Source organism: Callorhinchus milii, unplaced genomic scaffold (assembly GCF_018977255.1).
Source record: "Callorhinchus milii isolate IMCB2004 unplaced genomic scaffold, IMCB_Cmil_1.0 Scaffold30, whole genome shotgun sequence".
Lineage (NCBI taxonomy): Eukaryota > Metazoa > Chordata > Chondrichthyes > Chimaeriformes > Callorhinchidae > Callorhinchus > Callorhinchus milii.
Window position 1 is genome coordinate 3,863,191 of NW_024704771.1, and position 12,239 is coordinate 3,875,429.

The 12,239-nt window shown below is 50.6% G+C and overlaps 1 protein-coding gene across 1 annotated transcript; it reads left to right on the plus strand.

The window, feature by feature from the left end:
* The first annotated feature begins 4,215 nt into the window (after nucleotides 1–4,215).
* LOC103172701 (hepatocyte cell adhesion molecule-like) lies at nucleotides 4,216–8,884 on the plus strand. Its single transcript, XM_007885429.2, has 5 exons — nucleotides 4,216–4,271; nucleotides 6,126–6,473; nucleotides 7,074–7,334; nucleotides 7,947–8,022; nucleotides 8,537–8,884. The coding sequence occupies exons 1-5, from the start codon at nucleotides 4,244–4,246 to the stop codon at nucleotides 8,637–8,639; spliced, it is 816 nt and encodes a 271-aa protein (XP_007883620.2). The 5' UTR covers nucleotides 4,216–4,243; the 3' UTR covers nucleotides 8,640–8,884.
* The last annotated feature ends 3,355 nt before the right edge of the window (nucleotides 8,885–12,239 follow it).

Sequence of the window (12,239 nt, forward strand, 5' to 3'; positions counted from 1 at the left end):
GAGGAGGTGCTGCACTAATTTGTAAGTTGTTGTTGTTGTAGCCATGATTGAATAGAATGGCGGAACAGGCTCAAGGGCCTGAATGGCCTCCTACACATATAGATGTGAATCTAAAGCAGGAACAGATTTGGGGCTTCATTTACACTGTCTAAAAATTCACTTTGCACTTCCTGTCTCACTCAACACTATACCTGTCCAACTGCAATAGAGTCACGGAATCTAACAGCATAGAAGGAGGCCATTCGGCCCATCGTGTCTGTGCTGGCTCTTTGAAAGAGCTGTTCAACGAGTCCTACTCCCCCACTCTAACCCCATAAGCTATGTACATTTTTCCTTTTGAAGTACCTATCCAATTCCCTGCTATCGAATCTGCTTCCACCACTCTTTCAGGCCATGCGTTCCAGACCATAACAACTCCCCGGATAAAAAAATATTTTCTCCTCGACTCCCCTCTGGTTCTTTTGCCAATTATCTTAAATCTGTGTCATGTGGTTACTCACCCACCGGCCGGAGTAAATTATTTTTTCTTATTTACTCCATCAAAACCCTTAATAATTATGAACACCTCTATTAAGTCTCCCTCCAAAGGGCATCTCTCTGCTCCGATTGAAGTCCTTGTTCTAAATTTCTTCTGCACCCTCTCCAAAGCCCTGACACCCTTCTCAAACAATCATCACTTGTTTTAAGCATAACATTAATTTAGCGAAGGGAGTTTCTCCCTTCCCCATGTCCTGGCCAACACTCCGTATAAAAATTGATCATTCGCTTCAAAATTGCTGTGCAAAAATTGGTTGCTTCCTTTACCTGTAAAATAGACAACACAGACAATACACTGTATGTTACAGTAACTCCTGTCAACATTTTGAGACGTTTGGACGATGTGATAAGATCACACGATCTGTGTAAAAAGAAATTTCTGGAGCAAGTCCTGAAATCGCCCTTTGTAACCCTAACCCTCTGGTCTCCTGTCCTATTGTCTTGGTGGTTCCTGACGTGTGGCTCTGGGTTTACTCATTGAATGAAGTTTAAATCAAGTTTACCCGCCTGTATAAGGCCTCTCTGAGAGAGACACCTCCTCTCAAGACTGAAGAACCTCAGCTTCTTCCTCTAACCTGGAGATGTGGAGCCCTGTAGGTAGTAGTTAGTTGTCTTCAAGCGAGAGGACCCGGGCTTCGATTCCCGGGCAGGGCCAAATCTTCGGCAAGTCTCCTTAGTCCACAGTAAGTGGACTACCTGGCAGTAAGTAGGGACCCGGTTGTTTGTCGATTGGCGGGTCACTTTCTGTCGGAGGGGTAAGAACCCCTTAAAAAATAATAAAAGTTTGTGTGTTCAATTGATGACCACTTACGGGACACTGCTGTGTGCAATTGGCTGCCGTGTGGCGCTGACAAAAGGTACAGTTACTACACGTTTCAATGTATTCTGTGAAGCGCTTTGAAACGTACCAGTGTCGCGATATCAAATCGCAAGGATTATTATCGTTACGATGGCGGTGCTGATTCACGGTGTCCGAACTTGAGAGCGGTTTCTCACGAAATCACCGTAAACGTCACAAATGGAACATTTGTGCCCAGAAGTGTATTTTTGTATATTTTTTACATTTGTAAGAAGCTGTGATGTCGTTCAATATTTGAATTTGCGATACGCCCTTTCCGCGCTCGCTTTGCTTTTTTTAAATAAAACGCGACAAGTTACAACAGTGTTTGTTTCGCCCACAAAATACGCAGTCACTGCACTTCACAGTATATCCTGGAAACGCTTTGAGAGACGTCTCGAAGACGTGATAAGGCGCTGTACAGCCAGACTCATTTGCTCCCCACCGTCTCTCCCGCCTCACTATACCCTCCATACCTAAGATGAGGCCCACCGCCGGCTGCCTTGACCTCCTCCCCACCCAGTTTGTGGTCAGCCAACTCCCCCTCCTCCCTCTGCCCACTGCTGACTGACACAATCAACCGTCTCCTCAGGCTCTGTCCTGCTCCCCCTCAAAACCCCTGTCATCAGTCCTCAATGCGCCATCCTCCTCCACCGCTTCTCGTGCCTCATCCACCTCAGTGGGACCGCACTCGCATGGTTCGAGTCCTACTTGACTAACCGGCAACAACATATCTCGACAAACGGTTTCTCCCCTCGCAGGTGCCCGCCCCAGCCCGGTCACCTGCGGGGTAACCCGAGGCTCCATCCATGGCCCCTTTCGTTTCCTCGTTGACACGCTCCCTCCCGGCGATGTCATCCGCAGACAGGGTATCAACTTCCACTTGTGTGTTGGTGACCCAAATCTGCTTCTCCGGCTCCAGCTGCGTTTCTCAGTCTCCATTGATGTCCCGTCAGCTTGTCATCAAGGCCTGGATGAGCGCAAGTGTCCTGCAGCTGAAAGTCGTCAAGACGGAAGCCATGCTCCTGGGCTCCTGTCTTCCTTCCTGCTGGTCTGACCTCCTCAACCTCCCCGCGGCTCTCCCTCAAACTCACCAAACTCTTGCGCAATTTAGGCGTCAGGCTCAATCCACAGCTTTTCCACAGCGCCTTGGGACGTCCTCCCGACGTGAAAGGCGCTCTATAAATGGAATCTTGTGGTGGTTGTTGTTGTTGTTGTTCCTATCTCGCCCACATCACTCCTACCCTCGCTCACCTCCACTGGCTCCCCATCCCCCAGAGGATTGATTTCAAGATCCTCATCCTCACCTACAAGGCCATTCACGGCCTTGCTCCCTCCTACCTCTCCAACCTACTATCCCCCTACCTACCTGCCCGTACCCTCCGTTCCTCTGGCTCCGGTCTGCTCCACGTCCCCCGCCCAACCGCCCTACTATCGGTGGTCGGGCCTTCAGCCTCTCAGCCCCGAGGCTCTGGAACTCCATCCCCAGTGCCTTCGCCGCTTCCTCCCTTTCCTCCTTCAAGGCCGGTCTCAAAACCTTTCTCTTTGACCGTGCCTTCAGCTCCCCTCTCGACTCTCTACCCCCTCCTCGCTCCCTCCCTCCCCTCCCCTCACCCTGACCATCTCTCCCCCTCCTCGCCCCTTCCCTTCCTTCCCTCCCCTCACCCTGACCATCTCTCCTCCTCCTCGCTCCTCCCTTCCCTCCCCTCACCCTGACCATTTCCCCCTCCTCGCCCCCTCCCTTCCCTCCCATCACCCTGACCATCTCTCCCCCTCCTCGCCCCCTCCCTTCCCTCCCATCACCCTGACCATCTCTCCCCCTCCTCGCCCCTTCCCTTCCCTCCCATCACCCTGACCATTTCCCCCCCCCCAATGCTCGGGTCCCGACCCAACTGTCCAGCGCTTTGGGACATCCTCCCAACGTGAAAGGCGCTCTATAAATGGAATCTTGTTGTTGTTGTCGTCCCGGGCAGATAAAATGAGGTGATGTTCCTTGAACGCGTATACATAATTATATACAAGTCGGTAGTGCATTGGTTCGAGCGCTCGCCTCGTAAGCGAGAGGCCCGGGGGGGGGCTCGATTCCCTATATCAAACGCAGGGATTATTATTTAATATTTCACATTTATTCTTTTCCTCACTGGAAATTGCGAGTATAAATATTGCATTAGAAATTAGAACATTTATAATTGAATATTTGCTTAGAAAATTATTCGCTTAAAATATCTTTCGGCCAAGAATGCGACGAAATGGCTACTCTTGCTACTGGGGACGTTTCAGATTTACTGCCTGGAGTTTCTCAACAGTTGTGCGGCAGTCTCACACTAAATATGCAGCTCCGGGGGAAGCTCTGTCTCACAAAGTGATTTATTTCACGTGTAGATATTGATAATCATGATATTCCATCTAATTGATGTCGCGCATTGTTGAGACGTCTCCGAGAGCTTCACAAAATGTACTGCAACGCGGCCGTCAATTGCGCTCAGCAGTGCCGCACAAACAAGTCGTGGGTTGAGTGACCAAATTATTATTTTCTATGGGAGTATTATCCATGGAAAGTGATCCACCAATTGACTAACAGCCGTGTGTGTTCCAACTCACTGTGTGAGGTACACAGAGGTGTGTGGAGTGAGGACACTCGCTCCGCTCCCCCCCCCCCCCACCTCTCCCCGCCGGGGTCCTCTCGCTTGCGAGGCGAGTTCTCTCTAACGACCTTGTTATCCCCCAGTGGAGACGGACAAAAAAATGACGTTGTTCTGTACTATGAGGAATAATTATTGTCTTATTTCTCTCCCGTCGCTGCTGACTGACCAGACCCCACCCCCCACCCCGCTACCACAAGAGACCGAGGAGGGAGAAGGAGGGTGTATGAGGGAGATGGTGCCCACGGCTTCAGGTAATGGACGGATGTGGTGAGGTTGTGAGATATGTTTGTGGGTTCTCGTCAGTTTGTGTAGTGTTGGTCTGTATTCAGCCACTCAGTCACTCTCACCCTGAACATCATTCAACCCTTCCCGAACCAGGCGGGTCTGCAGTATTCCAGGGTACGCTACTGATGACAGCACAGCCGAGCCTGGCTCATCGGGGGGGGGTCCCGCACGTACACAGCCCCCTCCCCCACACAACGCGGCCCACCCCCCCCCCCCCTCCCTCCCTCCCCCACACCCGGCGCTGTTGCGCGGACACGATGGGGCCGAACGGCCTCCTTCCGCGCTGCGGGTCCTCCGATGCTCCCGATTCAACGAAAAAAAGCGAACCGCGTCGCGTTTCCCGGTGCAACGGCGGCGGCGAACGCCGCCTTTCGGAGTACTTTACCGGACGCGCGCGACGAGCTCCAAACTGGGACGGAAAGAGTAAAATCGTTCCCCTGTTGTGCGGTCATTGACAATTCGGTCAAAGAAGCCGCAATGAGCTTCAAATAAATGGACAGTGTCTATTGAGGGGGAAACAGATGACTTTTTTTCTTTGAGCTCTAATACAGACCATTGATCGTCGCTGTTCGTCAGCGCTCGACAGCGCCGCGTTGCAGCGTTTACCCAAGAAAAAAAAGAAGCATTGAAGCAATGAACAGTCAGTTCACTTTACAGTGTGTTCTGTGAAGCGCTTTGGGACGTCCTCCCGACGTGAAAAGCGCTATATCAAATGCGAGGATTATTATTATTATTATTATCCCCCCCCCCCACACACACACTGGAAACGCTCACACTGAACACCATTCAACCCATCTAGTCTGGTTCCTGAGCCAGGCAGGTCTGCAACACAACAACAAGATCACGCGTGTGAAGCGCCCTTCACGTCGGGAGGACGTCCCAAGGTGCTGGACAGGCAGAGGTTCGGATCTGAGCTGGGGGTTTGGGATTGGGGAGAGGGGTGGGCAGGGCGATCGAAAGCGGTCGAAGAGAAGGACCTTGAGATGGATCTAGAAAGAGGCAAGGGAGAGGGTGAGGCCGAGTGATGCAGTTCCACAGGGTGGGGACAGAATAGCAGAAGGCCAACGGTGGGGCAGGCGAGGCCGGGGCATGTGAAGCAGGCTGGAGCCCGCTGAGCGGAGGGAACGGGTAAGATGGTAGGGGATTGTCGCAGAGCTAGGAGGAGGAAGACCATGGAGGACCAGGATCTTGAACTGTATCCTATGTGTGATGGGAAGGAATATTCCAGGGCTCATTAGCAAATTCCGGAATGGCGGGGAGTCATCCCACTCAGCTGCTGTTAACCCTGCAAAGCCCTCACGTGACGGGGCTTGGCCAGACCGCTTGTGTCTGCCAGCATCCTGCTTGCGTGTCTGTTTTTTTTTCATTGATTGTGAGGCGAGTGCTCTCACCAATACTCTACAGGACTTGTGGAGCTCTGTACCTCAGTGGGTACAGCACTCGCCTCACAAGCAAGAGGACCTGGGTTTGGTTCCTGGGCAAGGATGAAACGTTGGGCAAGTTTCCTGACTCCACAATCCTGTTTACCTCACAGTAAGTAGGAACTGGTTGTTAGTTGATTGGCGGATCGCATTCGGGGTAATAATCTCTTCAAAACAAATCTAATAATTGATCGCCAAATCCACGACTGCTGTGCTTACAGTATTCGGTACTGCATTTTCCCTAAACAATATACATATTCTGTGGATGCGGTATATTCTGTGAAGCGCTTTGAGACGTCTCAATTACATCTATCTCAAGTGCAAGGATTATTAAGTTTTGACGCTGATTTTATTCCGCATGGATTCTCACTGTGTTTTATTCCCCTGTTTTGCCTTCAGTGCTTCTTCTTCCACTGTGCGCAGTATTAACTCTGCCCTCTCCCAGCGCCATCGCAAATGTCTTCATCGGAGCAGACTTCTGTTTTCCTGTCAACCGTACTATCGAACAGCAACATGAAGTTGTCCTGGAAATGAAGTCTCCAATTAACCTCAAAATAATGGTTTGGGACTCAAAACAACCGTACAGGCCAGATATTCACCCGAGTTACAGGGGTAGAGTTCTTTGCCTCAAGCGTGGTGGTGTGCTGGTGAGCAATGTATCTCTCGATGACAGTGGGATATATGAGATCATCATTAGAGACTTTCTGAGAAGCAACGAGAGCCACTTGGTTGATCTGCGTGTGTTTGGTGAGTATATTGTGACTGGACTGTGCAGTACATTAAAAACAGGAGGAGGCCATTCAGTCCCTCGAGCCTGTTCCGCTATCCTTTTAGATCATGGCTGATCTAAACTCCGACGACCCACCCTTACCCCATATTCCTTGATAACCTGACCTAACAAAAGTCTATCCACCTCAGCCTTGAAACAGCCCTAATCCTCAGCCTTTTTGGGGAGAGAGTTCCAGATTCCACCATACTTTGTGTGAAAAAGTGTCTCCTGATTTAATTTAGTTTAATAGCCTCACTCTAATTTTGGGTGTGGAGAGTACGAGGGTCATCAAGGGTAAGGTCAAGGAGGAGGTTCTTGAAATGGACTTGAAGGAGGTGATGGAAAGGGCGACGTGGAGGGATGGTGGGTCAATGGGTAGGGGAAGAGAGGCGGAAGGCCTAACCACCAATGGCGAGCCTTTAGCCTCTCTGCATACTCCCTCCCCCACTCCCCGCACCAACAGCGCAGTGAGTCTCTCCCTCTTTCATTGACTCGCTCTACCTCCCAAACACTGAACCACCTTGTGGGACGATCGCCAGAATAATGAGTCTTCCTGTCTTTAAAACCTTGTGTTTCAGACCCTGTCTCCCAGCCGATGGTGAAGATGGCCGGTGACTGCTCAGCCAACGTCAGTCTGAGCTGCTCTGCCTCCAAAGGAACAAACGCCACCATTTATTGGAGGAAGAGGTTGGAGCCTAACATCACGTACAATGGGTCTGTGCTGCTGCTGAACCGTGGCAGAGGGGGGCAGGCAGCTGAGTACGAATGTGTAGCAGAGAACCCGATCAGTCAGGAGATCAGTCGCCCACAACAGCCTTGTCAAGAGAATCCAGATCGAGGTGAGAGATCCGTCAACATTACACACTGAATTACAGAGAGGTTCTGTTAGAACGCACCTCACTACAGCGTGAATTTGCTTCACGTTATTCCAGGCTGTCTACCATCAGGTCATGATCAACATCACTGGCTCCCCGTCCCCCAGAGGATAGAGTTCAAAATCCTCGTCTCGCCTTCGAAGCCCTCCACGGTCTTGCTCTTCCCTCCCTCTCTGACCTGCCGACCCCATTTAGACCTGTCCGCTCCCTCCGTGTCCCCCACCATCAGCTACCAGGCCTCCACCCTCTCCAACCCCACCCTTTGGAACTCCATCCCACAGTCCCTTCACCAAACCACCCTCCTTGGCTCTTTCAAGGTCCATCTCAAGATGTTCCTCTTCGACTGCACCTCCTACCGCTGCCCTCCACCCCTCCTGATCCCAACCCCCAGCTCGGGTCCAAATCCTTGGAAACTTTGCTTAAGGTTTCGATTGATCCGGGAATCGAATCCGGGTCCTCTTGCTTGCGAGGCGAGTGCTCTAACTACTACGCTGCAGGACTCCCATTTCTGACAAATCATTTCTTTTTGCGGCTCCTGGTTTACAACAATAATCGCTGCCTTTTCTTTCCCCTCAGATCGCATATGGTTGATTCTTCCTGTGATTGTAGTCGCGGTGCTGGTCATTATCTGTTGCTGTTACCAGAAATGGTGGTAAGTTTCCTCAGAATAACATGGGTGCAGGGAACAGTGTCTTAGAGAGAGGAAAGTCACCCCACCCTCCTGAGACCTACGTGCCAGAGAATTAACAACAACTTCTGTATATAAAGCTCTTTCACGTTGGGCTGGGTCTCGGAGCGCTTAATAGTGGGGGAGCCTGACACCGAGCCGGGGGGAGGGAGGAGGTGACCGTAAGCACGGTCGATGAGAAAGGTCTTCAGTCGTGATCTCAAAGAGTGGATGGAGGGATTGGGGGTGAGAGTTCTGAAGCTTCGGGGCGTAGTGTCTGAAAGTGCGGCCGCCGTTAGTGGAGTGGAGGGCACGAGGGATGAGCAGGAGGCAGCAGGTTGCAGAGGGGGGAGAAAGGAGGCCAGAGAGGTTGGGAGGCGCCAGAGCATGAGGGGATTTGCAGACGAGTGACATAAATTGTAGACACTAGAATTCATTCTGTTGTGTTAGTTTCGCCGGTTGGGAGATTTTAACTCCTGACTCTTTTTTTATAAACTAGGAAAACAACATTAAGAACAACTTGGAGTTCAATAGCGGCCTTCACACAGGGAAGCGACCCAGACAGCCCGGTGAAGGATGGAATCCTCCCCTCTGGCGCGTAGCTGTCATGGACGGTTGGACACAAAAGCACTTTACTGATCCCGATGCACAACATCAGAGAAATGACAGGACAGGACGGGAAGCCATTCACACAACACTAGAGCCACTCTGCCAATGCCACTAATCATTCCGGTGCTTTGTTACATTTACGTTCAGATGATGGTCATCCTTCATCCTTCTAGATTTGTCTCCTCCATCACACAGCATCAAATTTCCAGTAAGATTGACCTCTTTGTGCTGCTTCAGCTTCAGGCATTATTATTAATAATTATTATTATTATTAATTATTATTATTATTAATTTATTAATTATTAATTACCCTGTGAAGCACTTTGAGCCGTCTCAACAATGTGATAACACACCGTGTCAAATGCAAGGATTATTATTTTTGTGAAGCTATTTTCTGACCATTCTTGCAGTGTAAATAAACAGTATTTATCAATAAATATTTATTTCCGTTTAAAAAAAAAAGAGAAACCTGTGAATTTTCCTTACCCTTCTCTAACCCTGTGGAGACAACAGTGAACAGTTCCGCCGTCTGCTGGTATCTGCTACTGCGGTTACACAGTCGTCGTGTCTGCAATTATTCTCAGCCTGAGGGAGAGCCGTGACATGAACTGGCTCCAAGGTGACATGTTTGGCCCCGGAATGTGGGAATCGAGCCGGCCCTCTGGCAGGAGCCGAGGCTCGGGGCCCCCAGAGTGTGTGTTGGGGCAACTGCTGGAGCTTAACAATAACAACACGATTACATGTGCACGGCCTGCTTCGCGTTCCCCGCCTCGCTCGTCCCGCTATCAGCGGGCAGACCTTCCGCCACTCTGCCCTACCCTCTGGAATTCCATCCCGCAGTCCCTCCGCCTCGCCCCCCTTCGAGACCCATCTCAAGACCCTCCTCTTCAACTGTGCTTTCAATCTCCCTGCTTCCCCTCCCTGCCCTCCATCCTCCCCGACCCCCAGCTCTGTCCAGCAGCTTGGGACGTCCTCCCGACGTGAAAGGCGCTTTACACATATCATTTTGTTCTTGTTGCAAAGCGCCCTTCACGTCTGGAGGACGTCCCAAGGTGCTGGACAGACAGAGTTTCGGATCTGAGCTGGGGGTTTGGGATTGGGGAGAGGGGTGGGCAGGGCGATCGAAAGCGGTCGAAGAGCAGGACCTTGAGATGGATCTAGAAAGAGGCAAGGGAGAGGGTGAGGCCGAGTGATGCAGTTCCAGAGGGTGGGGACAGAATAGCAGAAGGCCAATGGTGGGGCAGGCGAGGCCGGGGCATGTGAAGCAGGCTGGAGCCCGCTGAGCGGAGGGAACGGGTAACATGGTAATTCTGGTGCTTTGTTATGTTTACACCCCTCGTTCAGATGCAGCCCATCCTTCCTCCTTCTAAACCTCCCACAGAAACAAGTAAAATTTTGGCCATGAGGGATTTGTAGATAAAACTGTAGACACTGGAATTAATTCTACTGTGTTAGCCTCACCCGTTGGGGAACGCGATTACACAAGGAGATTTTAACTCTGACTTTTTTTATAAATCAAGGAAATAAATGACAACAAGAACAACTCCAGTTCTATAGCGGTCTCTCCCAGGGTATCAACCCAGACAGCTCGGAGAAGGATGGAACCCCCTCCCCTTTTTAGTGTAAATAAATTAGTTTTTATTAATAGACATTTCTTCTGTTGCAATTATTCTCAACCCGAGGGAAAGCTGTGACACATGAACTGGCTCCAAGGTGACATGTTTGGTCCCGGGAATCGAGCCGGCCGTCTGGTAAGAGCCAAGGCTCGGGGGCCCCACAGCGAATTCAGCGAATTGAATAAGCAATTCGCTGCTTATTATTATTGTTGTTGTAATTATTGTCAATTGCTGACAATCATTACAGACACACGATGGGTTTAAATGCCATTCACATCCAAACAGATTAAAAACAATTGCAATTGCGCGCAGTACCAGTAGACGGCGCTGTAACCCTCGGCCGCTATAATGGTGGAGCAACGCCGCCATCTGGTGGCCGCTCGCGGTACTACAGCTAAAAAAAAAATTATTCACTGGTTCCCCACAGTGTTGGGTGGAGTTGAATATATTTAATCTTTCCTTTTTTTTTACATAACCAGAGAGTGAGTGGCAATGATAATGCAATCATTCGATTTGATTTGTGAGTGTACAACTCGTTCCATGTCCATAAAAATGATCATAAAAATGGGACGTCCTCCCGACGTGAAAAGCGCTATATCAAATGCAAGGATTATTATTATTATTATCTTAAAGGCCTTCAGAGACAAACGGAATCAGATCCAAAGCACAAGGCAGAGTGTCTCCTTCCAAAATGGGAAGGATGAGCAAACAACAACTTCAACGACAGCAGCAACAGCAACGGAATGCGTTTATATACAGCGCCTTTCACACCGGCCAACAAACCGTCTCCTAGAAAGTTAACTTCCACCTTCGCAACTTTCATTGTCAGCACTTCGGTTCGGAACTTGGAAGTCTATGTGTGTTGATATTTCTCACGTTCTTCTCTTGTTCCCTCCCTGGACTTTTGGAAATGACGAGAGCCCCAAGTTGCAAGATTTCTGAACAGATTTCTTTTTCCAGAAATATCTAATTATCCCGTTTCTGAAGCCGGGAGCACATTCGGTGTCGTAAAGGTTCGATAATTACAGTATGCGTTTGAAGAAATCCGTGAAGCAACATTGGTTAATTGGGGCCCAAATTTCTGTGGAAGTAGAACCTCCGAGAGCTCAGTTGACCATCGATGGCCTGGATTCTCACACAGACATCTGAACTGATCCGAAGTGCACAAATTTGGAAACGGCTAAAGAGCCGCGTTACTATGGATTACTACAGTCGGGGAGCGGCGGCAGGACAGCGCGGGGAGGACCTGGGCCGACTGACCCAGGTACTTAAACTCGACGCCGGAGCGAGATCAGCTCGGGGGGGGGGGGGGCGGTGTGGGGGCGGAGCGGAGGGAACTGCCTCCTCCCTCTCCTCCTTCAAGGCCGGTCTCAAAACCTTTCTCTTTGACCGCACCGAGCCTTCAGCTCCCCTCTCGACTCTCTTCCTCCCCCTCGCTCCCTCCCTTCCCTCCCCTCACCCTGACCATTTCCCCCCTCCTCGCTCCCTCCCTTCCCTCCCTCACCCTGACCATTTCCCCCTCCTCGCCCCCTCCCTTCCCTCCCCTCACCCTGACCACTTCCCCCCTCCTCGCTCCCTCTCTTCCCTCCCCTCACCCTGACCATTTCCCCCCTGTTCGGGTCATGACCCAACTGTGCAGCGCCTCGGGACGTCCTCCTGACGTGAAAGGCGCTTTATAAATGGAATCTTGTTGTTGTTGTTGTTGTTCAATGCCACCACGTGAATCGCCCGTTGGCCGATTGCGGTATTACAACCAAAGGTGAAGTTATATTAATTTGTTTCCCCCCATCGTCCCGTTGAGACGGAACCAATATATTTAAGATAATATTTAATTACAGCGTAATCTCTCCCCTTGAACTGGACACCTAATGCCTGAAACGCTCGTCCACGTTTCATTGCTTCAATGCTTCTTTTTTTTGGGGGGTAAACGCCGCAACGCGGCGCTGTCGAACAGCGACGATCAATGGTCTGTATTAG

Excerpts from the sequence above, each read along its gene's own strand:
- LOC103172701 (XM_007885429.2), top strand. The coding sequence starts at position 4,244 with ATGAGGGAGATGGTGCCCACGGCTTCAG. Across the intron at positions 4,272-6,125 it reads GATGGTGCCCACGGCTTCAG|TGCTTCTTCTTCCACTGTGC; the intron begins GTAATGGACGGA and ends TTTTGCCTTCAG. Across the intron at positions 7,335-7,946 it reads TCAAGAGAATCCAGATCGAG|ATCGCATATGGTTGATTCTT; the intron begins GTGAGAGATCCG and ends CTTTCCCCTCAG.